Source organism: Oncorhynchus kisutch, linkage group LG16 (assembly GCF_002021735.2).
Source record: "Oncorhynchus kisutch isolate 150728-3 linkage group LG16, Okis_V2, whole genome shotgun sequence".
Lineage (NCBI taxonomy): Eukaryota > Metazoa > Chordata > Actinopteri > Salmoniformes > Salmonidae > Oncorhynchus > Oncorhynchus kisutch.
In genome coordinates this window covers 36815691-36827957 of record NC_034189.2, presented here as the reverse complement: position 1 = coordinate 36827957, position 12267 = coordinate 36815691, and the positions used below count along the sequence as shown (strand labels likewise).

The following is a 12267-nucleotide window of genomic DNA, read 5'->3' as shown; positions in this document are numbered from 1 at the left end:
ATAAAGTATCTATTTATTTGATTCAACTTTATTCTATTCTACCTTCCTCCATTTTCCCAGGCACAGAGAGAGAACGAGAGACGTAGTAGGTAAGGTTATTGGTACATAGAGATATGAAGGAACTATGCAGATCCTGCACTCCTTTAAGTCATATACCCCCATAGATAGGTCTAGACATCACTGTCAGGTTAAGAGCTATGTCCATCTGTCACAAAGACAGTGGGGAGTGCTGCCAGGCCCTATGAGGCTGCTGTTGGGGAGGAAGAGCGGCATAAGGGAGAGGAGGTAAAAATCAATGGCACACTCTTCCACTGCTAACAGCGCATTCCTGAGTAGCAAAATAATCTATCAAGTGACAGATAGCATCCTGCATCCGCTCCGCACACTGAATATTATCAAAACAGTGTTTGATTGTTTGTGTGTGTGGTGTGTGTGTGTATCTCTGTCTCCCTCTCTCCCTCTCTTTCTCTCTCGCTATGTCTCTTTTTGACTGTCTGACCTGGATGTACTCCTTGGGGCTGTCCTCGCTGGGAGTCCAGGCGTTGTCGATGTTGTTGAGCCTGGCCTGGCGAGGGGACCAGCGGCCGTCGTAGAAGGAGGACGAGGCTGAGATCTGGTCATCTGAAATCTTTCCTGACTCCAGACCAAACGCTGTACTGCAGTGGAACGCTGTGGAGAGAGAGGGAGGGGGTGTTAGAGGGGAATTGAGAGAAAAGGGCCAGGTGAGGGAGGGTGTGGTTAGGAGACAGGGAGTTTGGGGGAAAGAGGGGGACCAGAGTTAGAGGGGGGAGAGACCAGAGGGGGGAGAGAGAGAGAGGTTGGGGAGAGGGAAAGAAAGAGAGAGAAGAGGGAGTGAAAGGGAGATCAAGAGAGGTAGAGATAGAACGTGACTATGCAGACTATAGGACACATATAGAATGGTAGAGTGAGAGGGAGATGGAAGGAGAGAGAGAGAGAGAGAGAGAGAGAGAGAGAGAGAGAGAGAGAGAGAGAGAGAGAGAGAGAGAGAGAGAGAGAGAGAGAGAGAAAAGAAAGGGATATAGAATGCGAGAACAGGAGAATGAGAAAACGAGAGACAGACGGACGGACAGAGTCAGAGGGGTTGGGCTACTTACTGTCACTGACTTCTTTGTGCGTCATGTTGTAGCGGGCTGAGAAGCCGTCTTTGGCCACAGCCATGTCCGTGTGGAAGGACAGAGACAGTAGACCAGACGACGACTGGATCTCAGGAGGAATCTTAGTACCACAGTAACGACCAATCAGAGGGCCCACTAGAAACCCAGACAGACACAAATAGTTAGGAGGGATCTTCATGCAACATATACCGTATGTTTTCAGTGTTTGACAAAAACTGAAGAAAATACCTGTTAGACCTTTTAATGTATCTATTTCATCAAATAAAATAAAAACCTTTCGATATCATCAAAGGATTCCTACACACCTGCAAAAACAGCAAACTCGGATGTGTTTCCTATTTTTATAAATTTATTTCAGGATTTAACATGTTTTATTAGCATCAGTGTATTTTAGGGAATGTGAGCATCTCCATTGAAAGTGCTTTTAAGTCCAGAAATAGGCTTAAACTGGAGTAAGCAACTAATGAAAACGCTGAAGGTCTGTGTCTCAGCATGAGACTCTCCCTCTCGTGTGGTTTAGGCTGGGATTAAGACCCCCTGTGGGGGCAGACTTTAGATTATACACTGCTGTCACCCAATCTTCTCAAACTCACCCAATCCCACCCAGCTCCCCAGGATTACAGACACACACACAATGTTCCTAAAAATTCCCCAAATCAGTTTTCCATTCCTTTCCTTCAGATCTAAAGACTCTTCAGTGTTTCGACTAATGTGCTTGATGGGGTTGGGCTCAATTCCATTTCAATTCAGTCAATCAAGGAAGTCATTTGACGTTCTTCATTCAAGTAACGAAAAATCCCTTGCTCAAAAAAAACTATTCTTAAATTGGAATTTCAATGCATTTCAATGAATATTGTCTCTCTTCTCTGAGCCCAATACTTTAGTTTTTATTATGTATAGTTTTAGTCTGTAAATGTAATGTAATTCCCACATGGGTCAGGTAATACAAAAGTACACTGCTCCCAAGACGAATCTCTATTAAGCTTGTGTGATTGACTCAACCACTTAAACCACATTGAAAAGGGGAGTAGTGTGGCCCTAAGCGAGGAGGTATTGAAGCTGTTGTATTGGGGCCGACATTTCAAGTTTAAAATATTTGAGCAAGTGAGAGTCAAAATTCTCCTCTCTACTAACCGAACATCATCTTTCTCCCAGCCCCAGCGGTAGATACGAAGCTCTTTGATGACCGCTCTCCAGAGCTTTCTCCCACTAGTGTTCCCCTTCCCTTCCTTCCCTGATCTCTCCTGATACCACTAGCATGTAGCTATGGTGCATTATGTAACTCCGCCCACAGGCGCCTCACCGCCACGGCAACCGATACCCCTCGTGCACTGCACTCTCACTCTCGCTTCAGTGTGAAGTTTCCCCTAGGTACAGATCTAGGATTAGCTTCCCCTCCACCAATCCTAACCCCCAATCCTTAACTACTTGTGAGAAAAATGCTAAACTGACCCAAGAACAGCATCTAGGGGCAACTTCACCATGCTCCCTATTCCCAAACAGAAAGAACGTGCTGTGTGATAAGGGCAGATTGAAGCGAGGGGGAAGTGGGGCAAAGTAGGCGTGATGAAGGGGATGAATGGGAAACAGGTCATGGGAAAGTCCTGGGAGGTGTAGAATGGCTAATGCAGGAATGGGCTAGTTCCGGGATTGTTATTGAGACAAAGGTTGCAGGAAAAGCTTCATTGAGGTATTGTAGATGACGTGTGTGTGTATGTGTGTGTTTGTGTTCAAATACATGCAGGTACCTGATATAGTGTGTATGTGTGTGTGTATGAAAGTGTATATGTGAATGCGTGTGTAAACATGCGTGCGTGTATGTGTCTGGTAAGCACTCACCCTGGGGCAGCCCGTCCCACACGTCCAGCCAGTCGTACTTGCAGTCTCCCTCTCCTGACAGCAGGGGATCGTTCTCCAGGTCAAAGGTCAAGAAGGTCAGGGTCACGTCCATGTGGGGCGGAGTTATGATGATGTAAGAACATTCCAGGTTGTGGGGGTACTTGTCAGGGAAGCCGGGGGACTCGATCACTCCGGAAGGACTGGTGAAATTCCGGAAACAGAATTCCGATCCTATGAAGAACACAGACATGAGCAATTTACCATAGAAAAGCAATCATATTTTTTACTAGTAGTTTTTTTATTTAAGAAAATACATTTGTCACTGCAAGACAGCGATAATAGAATCCAGTTGCAGTTCATTGTGTAACACACATTCACATACACACGCATGCACGCACTCTCTCACACACACAGAGTGGCAGGCACCCTAGTGGTTAAGAGTGTTGGGCAAGTAACCGAAAAGGTTGCTGGTTCCGAGCTGACTAGGTGAAAAATCTGTCAATGTGCCCTTGAACAAGGTACTTAACCCTAATTGCTTCAGGGTCGCCGTCAATAATGGCAGATCCCTGGCTATGACTCCACTCTCCGAGGGTGTCTCAGTTGGGATATAAAAAATACAAAATAAACATTTCCATTTCACACTTCACACTCGTACAGGTTACTCTTCTTGTACATGCAGCGAAACAGGACAAATATAAGCACCCCCATTTGACACACACACACACCTCATCATAAACCTCATAACAGTCACCACAACCCACAGCCCAGGAAGCTCTGCATTTACTCCCTTGCTTAAAAAAAAGAAGAGTAAAGAAAAACACATGCCAAAACAAACGAGAGTAAAGCTCGCTAAGCGGCCCGGCGTGTCGGCAGCTCATTAGCTATGCAGATTTATACGCCCTGGGCGGCTCACCTTGAGCTCTCCGACAGATGTGCCTCCCATATAAACTTCCCCCTGAGTTACTGAGTGTTTATGGACGTGCTCATTAATGATTTGTGATGTGCATGTCTCTCTCGCTTTCTCATTTATTCGAAGCACGGATCATATATACCTGCGCCTTACAATCCCCAAACTCTCTGTATTCCCACCTCTCACCCTCTCGCTCTGTCTCTCTCTCTTGTTATTCAAAACATTGCTGGGTCACACACGTATACGCATACTTACAACACGCAAGCTGTGAATACACAGACAAGCTCTACCAGCAGCACATAGCAATGATTCTGTGAGGGGCAGGGCACACAGAAAGAGCAGCAAGGAGCAAGAGGCAGGGAAAGGAATACAATGGGATAAGCAACAGCAAACAGACTCTACACATTTTGGTGACTCCTAAAGCAAAGCCCCCCCCCAGGTCGGATTTGACCTTGTGTGACCGTACTTCAACCACATCACAACAACCATCACCACGTGTAGTGTTTGAATGTTCTCACTATGTGTCTCCAAAGGCCTTTGTGTGTTTGTGTGTGTGTGTGTGTGTGTGTGTGTGTGTGTGTGTGTGTGTGTGTGTGTGTGTGTGTGTGTGTGTGTGTGTGTGTGTGTGTGTGTGTGTGTGTGTGTGTGTGTGTGTGTGTGTGTGTGTGTGTGTGTGTGTGTGCGTGCGTGCTTGCGCATGTGTGTTGTCCATCCGTGCATGTGTACATGTATGTGTGCGTGTGTGTGTCTCCTGTGCCTCCATTGGTCAGTCAGACCCTCTCGTTTAACGAGTAGAGACAAGGCCAGTGTGATGCCTGCCTTAACCTGTCACTATGCCAACACACTTTTATATACCTCATGGAGATGGGGACTGCTGCCTTTCACCGCAGGAAGAGAGGAAACACACACTCACAAACAACAGACAAGTCCAGGAGAAAGCTCATTTAAAAAAAAAAGATGTTTTTTTACACAATTTCATGGTATCCAATGGGTAGTTACAGTCTTGTCTCATCGCTGCAACTCCCGTACGGACTCGGGATAGGCGAAGGTCGAGAGCCATGCGCCCTCCGAAACACAACCCAAGCCGCACTGCTTCTTGACACAATGCACATCCAACCCAGAAGCCAGCCGCACCAATGTGTCAGAGGAAACACCGTACACCTGGCGACCTGGTCAGTGTGCACTGTGCCCGGTCCGCCACAGGAGTCGCGAGTGCGCGATGAGACAAGGACATCCCTGCCGGCCAAACCCTCCCTAAGCCAGACAATTGGGCCTCCCGGTTGCGGCCGGCTGCGACAGAGTCTAGACCACTGCGCCACCCAGGAGGCTACTACTGCTCATTTACTGCCCCTCACTGAATAGTTAATGCTGTGTGTGTGTTTGTGTAGAAGAACATGCGTGACACTATGAAAGTGTGCCAGTGTGTGTGATTGAATGAAAATGCATACTGCATTCTACATAGGTTTGTGGTTTATGATAGACAGGGTATGTGTTTGTGAATGAAAGTGTGCCTCAGTGTGTGTGTGTGTGTGTGTGTGTGTGTGTGTGGTAAGCCTCAGCATGTTGTGTGAGACACACTGGCCCACTGGCCCTGTTATCCTCAATACTGGGTCAGGGTGCACTAGACTGTTACCCAGGCAGAAGAAAGAGGGCTTCAATCACACCATTGCATGTCTATACTAGCCCAGTGTGTGTTACCACCCGTCTCGCACGCTCACATCGTCACATGCCAGATATGTGTGTGGCGTGTGTGTGAGAGATGGTGTGTATGCATGAGTACTCTCCCTTTTGTTAGTCCTTATTAGTTCAAGTATATGAACATTCCAAAAACAAGACCCCCCCCCCCCCCCCCCCCCACACCCCCACACACACACACACACACGTCTGGCACAGCAGCCACTCGCCTGGCTTGCACATTTCACCACGAGCAGCCATTTGGCAAGAGCTGTCTGCCGGCAGGGGGGGGTTGAGGAGGGGGGAGTGGGTGAGTTGCTGGGTAGAAACGCGTCAGCGCTTTACGCTCGAGTGCCTGACGGAGTAGTCTCTGCCCATGTTGTGTCAGGGAATCCCCCCTCCCTCCCACGCTCCATTCCTTCACCCCCCCAATCCCTAGGAGGGATGCGCAGTCTGTTCCTTCGCCCTCTTCCCCCTCCTCCTTTTTTCGTCTTCCTCACCCTCTCCTCATGCACCTCATGCTGTGAGAGTTCACCTCCACATTTGCGCCCGTCTGTTGCACATTACAACCTCTTTAACACTCTCTTCCTCTCGCTCTCCATCTTTCTCTCTCTCTGTCTCACAGCCTACTCTCGCTGGAGTCAACTCAAGGGTTTCACGGAAATACAATTGAGGCGTGTGTGTGTGGGGGGGGGGGGGGGGGGCAAGAAAAGCAAAACAACATTGTGAGCGTACCACAGCTTGGCAAGTTAAGACACCGCAGTCTATTTACGCGTGCATGTATGTGTGCTCTCACGACCATTGGTTAGGAAGGGGTCACAGCCAGGTCAGTCACCCTGGTCAATCTGGGCTACATTCCACTACATTCCGAAGGTGACCTGACAGACCGGGTTAGGGGGGAACGACCATGACCCCAAGGGGAACCACAGAAAAATGAATCACCATTGGTTCTGCTAGTGCTAGATGCCGGAGGAGGTCGTTTGGCGGGAAGTCTTCCCATACTAGCCGAGGTAACAGCGTCACAGTAACAGAGTCACGTGACAGGGGGCGGAGTGGGGGGCTGGTTTGGTAAGAGGGGTTAGTACGCCAGTGTGTGTGAGGAAAGTAGGGCACAACCATAACGGGGGGAGGGAGGGCAGTGGGTGCACATTCACTACTGTGGGGTTATGGTGCGTGCGTGTGGGATGGGGGTGGGGTGGGTTTGGGTTGTTGTTTTGGGGCACACGTTCCCTCAGGGGGATGGGATGGGGGCTCAGGGAAAAAGGGATTTGGGAATACAGTTAAGGGTGAGAAGTCAAATATCTTATTGCTGTTTATTATCCCTGTATCCATTATCGGCACTGAACATAGGAAAGTGGGCACAGTATACACAAACACATATGCATGTCTGCGCACACACACACACACACACACACACACACACACACACACACACACACACACACACACACACACACACACACACACACACACACACACACACTCTGCTTACTTAGCTACAACATACTCCTCATCATTAACCCTGGGTGCTAATGGCAGTCTAGGAGAAGAGAAGAGATGTACTGCAGGGTCGTGTTCATTTGGCACCAAACGGAAGAAAACAGACTGAAACCGGAAGGGACTATTACTTGGACTTTCCCAATAAGAAACACTGATTTTAGTTTCAGTTGCAAACTATTTTGAAACGTTTTCCATTGTGTGCCCTAATGAACACGACCCTGATCAGCAGCGAAAGTAGGACTGAAGGGTCAGGCTCTGGCTGAGGACAACCGCCAGCCGGACAGACACACCTCCAAGCTGTGTATTGACCTAAGATCATATCTCCACTAGTGACGCCCTCCTTCAAAACACATACGGACTAGAGCATGTACACACACATGCGCGCACACACACTGCAAGTGCACACAAAGAAGACGAGAACACACATCCCTCATGCACAAACATCATTGTAAATAAACAACAGGTCTCCCACTGCGGGGTTGTGCCTGGCAGTCTCTAATCTTCTCCCAGAACTCGTAAACTACTGGGGTTTGCGGAACTATTTGGCCCGATCCTGACTTGTTAAAATAAACAACCATGATGGGTGTAGGATGCAAAGGGAGAGAAGACTGCACTCCAAAACAGATGCTCTGCGTGTCGATCTCTCTCGCACAGAAACACATCTATACGCCTACATAGGCACAAACAGAATCGTCTAACGCCCAAGCACACTGTAACCACCCACGAACACATATCACACCTACATAAATATGCCCCTACACACGCATACCATTGTTTTTGCACCCCAAATGCATAGCAGGCTCTTGTTAAAACCATGGCAACAGCATACCCATCTATTCTGTTACAGAGTGAGTGTGTGTATGTGTGTATAATATTAGCCCTATCACATCATCATATCATTGTGCTGGTGGCCTTGGTAACAGAGCTAAATGACAAAACTGGGCCACGTTCAAAACAGTTGTTTTTCAAATCAGGTTTAAAAACGTTTTGAAACAGAGGAGGCACTACTACCTGAATCCCACCCAAACAAATCAATGTCAATGGGATCTTACAAGCAAAGCACAGCTCAGTACAGAGTGTATCAGTATAGCTCAGTACAGAGTGTATCAGCACAGCTCAGGACAGAGTGTATCAGTATAGCTCAGTACAGTGAACCAGCACACTACCGCAAGTGTACTGTATGTCAAGTACACTTCCTTTTATGCACTACCACCACCAGCACCATCGTTAAACTCAAATCCCAACCCATCCTCACCCTCTCCCCCTCCCTCTCCCAGTAATCATCTCCCCAGCGCCTGTAGCCCCTCTCAATCACCCTCGCCCATTCTGCCCCCTCCTCCTCACCCCTCCCTCCTCATCATCTCCCTATACAGCCTGGAACCTCTCTCCATCACCCCCCCCCCCCTAGATGAAGCAGATCCCAGGCCAGTTAAAAGAGGCATTCCTGAGATGCTTTTCAGACAGGATGAAAAGAGTTAGGGCTTTTTTTTTCCCTCTTTCCTGTAAAACCATGTTTATTTTCCTCCCTGCCTCTTTTGAAGTTCATTGGTCGGGGTGTGTGTGAGTTTGCGAGGTGAGTGAGTGTGTGTATGGGTGTGCGTGTGTGAGGTAGACTCCGCCACATGAAGGTGAAGGTCATCATAGGTCCTTCTGCCCAAGGCATCCATAGCAAGAACTCAGTCAACCATCCAACCGTTCCACAAGGCTAGTTAGGGGAATGGCCACCCATTGGAGAGTTTGGCCATTGTGGTTTCAACCCAAAAATGTATTATGATGATCTTAGATCACATTACATGGTTTGATGAAAGCCATGTTAGCGCCTCATGGGCAATATTGACCAATAGTAATCCACAGGTTTCTAAATACACATTTTTATTGAATAAATATAATGTTCGCAGGCAACAACTTGGCATCCATCTAAGATTGGGCAAAACCTCTCTACATATGTCTCCATCCCAACCTATCAGCAACCAGTCAAATATCAATGTCCCAATCACACAACCAATAACATCACCCCCCCCCCCCCTCCAACGACCAACAACCAATCAAAACACCCCAATAAGAGCTCATCAGGTAGAATGAAAGAATTCACTCACCTGTCTTAAAGATCATGTACCCCCCCCCATACACAAATAAAAATCACAAAAAACGCATCAATAACGAGGTGCCAGACATCATTTGAGTATTGGCTCACCTGTCTTGAAGATCTCGTAGCGCAGTGAGAAGCCAGCCCCCTGGTGGGCGTAGTCTGAGACAAACTTGATGTGCAGGGCGGTACCAGAAGAGATGATGGCTGGGGGGGCGATGTTACTGCAGTGTTTACCCAGCAGCTCAGCCGAGTCCGAACCACCATCACGGATCTCAATGAAATCATACCTGAGAATGAGACATAGAGAATTTCCTGAAAAATCCTTGAAATGTTTTTATGTGCGGCATCCATATTAGGACAGCCTCGGGAATTGTTTCAATCTCAGCCGGAGTTGCCTTAGTCTCAGGAAGAGCGGTTTAATCAAAGCTAAGACTGTCCTAATATGGACATCTTACCTATGGATTTATTTAATCATGTATATTTTAAGGTGCTTCGAGAAGGATGTATTGATTTCAGTAGAATGCTTGAATGGATGAATCAAGCTTAAAACCAAGGACAAAGAGAAGAATAGAGAAGAACCGGCTTTGGGGCTCAATGTGATTGAACTCTATTCCATATGACCTTTGACCTAAGACCTATTGACCTCCCTGAACTAACCCAAATTCTTAACTGTCATTTCAGAGACAGGAGAGAAGGGGAAACTTGGAAAAATCCCACCTGCCGCTCCAAAATCAGCCAACTCAACAGAAACGAGTCACTGACACTTAAGAAGCTAGGAACGGGGCATACCTGAGAATGAGATACTGTGCGTGCGGGTGCCTGTGTGTTCTTCTACATAGAAGATCATAAGAAATCCCAGGACAAAGTGTCTATAATACTGTAATAAGCTCATAGTTGCGGTCACAAACTCCACACAGTTGTCACTGACTAGTTGGATATTCATTTCCCCAGTGAGAAAACAATTTCTGTACTTTTTTCCCCCAGATTTGTTTTTTTGATCAGGTTTTTGCTTGGCAGACCTTATATCTCTATTGACATTAGTCAATCAAAAATGATGAATACAACTGTTCATGTCAAATTGTTTATCAACTTGTAGCCCTGGTTGTCCTGTAAGGAAAAAGGGCAAACACTTCAACGCGAGGCTAAATATGAGTGCAGAGCAAGCAGATGAATGAAAATAGTGAATTTCAGCTTTTCCACAGTGGACTTCCCCCCCCCCCCCCCCCCCCCCCCCCCCCTCCCCTGGATATGTGACGGGGCCGTCAAACAAGAGCCGTTGAAACAGTCGCAACATCTAATTAGAATGAAAGGCCTTCAGCAGCCTTCAGCACAGCACTGGATCACTGTTCTGTGTTGGACCCACGTGTGCAAGCACACACACACACACATACACACACACATACACATACACACACACATACACACACATACACATACACACAAACACAAAAGCACGCATGCACACACACACACACACACAAACACAAAAGCACGCATGCACACACACACACACACACAAATAATACAGCCTCATACACTGTCATTGAGAGCAGGAATGTTTAGATTGACATAGCCTCTGGAGATCAGTGACCGTTAATGCTTGTTCTGGGAGCCTCACAGGGTGTGCACATATTTGTTACAGCCAAGCACTAACACTCAACAAGGGCTTGATGATTTTGTTGATGAGTTGAGTGAAGTGTGTTTGTGCTGGGCTAGAACAAAAACCTGCACAGGCCCAGGATCAAACTACACTAATGTGAGGGCCTTGATCCAATTCACACACATTCCTATCGAATGCTACATCACGGTGGCTATTAAAAGAGGATTACTCCAGAGCTCCCTTGGTTAAGCTTAGAAAACTAGAAATCCATGAGTGTGTGTGTGTGTACAAAGTATGTGTGTTTTTTGGCTGTAACTGACACATGCTTAAGACAAATACACACACACACACACACACTACAGTGTGTACGTAAAAGATAAAAGGCCTGAGAAGGAACTGAGAGCCTAATTAGGTTTTAATTGATTCGGGAGTGGGCTCTCTCGCCTGTCGTGGATTAGAAGCGATGACTGAGTGTTTCTCAGATGTGATTATTGACCTGAGCTCTCCGTCTCCCCAGGCCCTGATGAATACATGTATGAAGGCTGGCCGAGTGGCAGAACGGAGTCTCTCACACACACACACACACACACATCCACATGTGCGCACACACGCAGACAGACAGACAGGCAGGCAGATAGGCAGGCAGACAGACAGACAGACCCTCGTCCCACTCAAGTCCATTAGAGTTCACCTTGCATTTTTCTGACTCCTTCCGTCCCCCCTTCTCCCTCACTATGTGACTGGGGTCTTTATGGGTTATGGAGTCCTGCTTGTTGGGACCCATGATGGTTTCCACCAGCCCTCCATAGAGGCCAGAAACCCATAAGGGGTGAGAGGTGGAAACTTAAGGAAGTCCTTCGGGGCTGTTGTTCAGCACCAGTCCAGGCATGCCTTCTCTCCTCTACTCCTTTCCCCTCATCCTTCCTCTCATCCTCTCAACTGCTAACAGATCCTGCTAATTACCTTCCACACCTTCCTTGTTTGTCTGGGACTTCCGTCCACCTCTGTGCATTCCCTACAGGCGCCAGGCCAGGGACAATCCCCTCAGACAGACAGCCTCGCCTGGGAGTGTGTGTGTGTGTATGCGCGGGTGTGCGTGCTTGCCTGTGTGTCCGCTTGCATGTGTGTGTGTCTGGGAGAGGGAGACACAGACAACCACTCAGAAAACACCATGGTATAACTAGGGTGAGAACCATTTCGCCTAAACCTTTGCCCCAGTGTAACGGTTTTCTAGGTGTGAAGGAGATTCGGACCAAAATGCAGCGTGTAGATTGCGATCCATGTTTAATGAACAAAACGAAAAATCACAAATCAATATTAAACACTACAAAAAACAAAGAACGTAACGAAAACCGAAACAGCCTATACTAGTGAAAAACTAACGCATAGACAGGAACAAGGACACTAAGGACAATCACCCACAAAACCCAACACAAAACAGGCTACCTAAATATGGTTCCCAATCAGAGACAATGACTAACACCTGCCTCTGATTGAGAACCATATCAGGCCAAACATA

General features: G+C 47.4%; 1 protein-coding gene across 2 annotated transcripts in view; it reads right to left on the bottom strand.

Moving 5' to 3' along the window:
• Positions 1-12267, bottom strand: part of LOC109906663 (neuropilin-2) — a 63401-nt gene that overhangs the window by 37753 nt on the left and 13381 nt on the right. For both annotated transcript variants that reach the window (XM_031792299.1, XM_031792300.1), the window contains exons 3-6: positions 9254-9435; positions 2976-3206; positions 1116-1271; positions 500-669 (exon numbers count right to left, since the gene is read on the bottom strand). In XM_031792299.1, coding sequence (XP_031648159.1) covers positions 500-669; positions 1116-1271; positions 2976-3206; positions 9254-9435 — 739 coding nt within the window. The remainder of the gene's footprint in view (positions 1-499; positions 670-1115; positions 1272-2975; positions 3207-9253; positions 9436-12267) is intronic.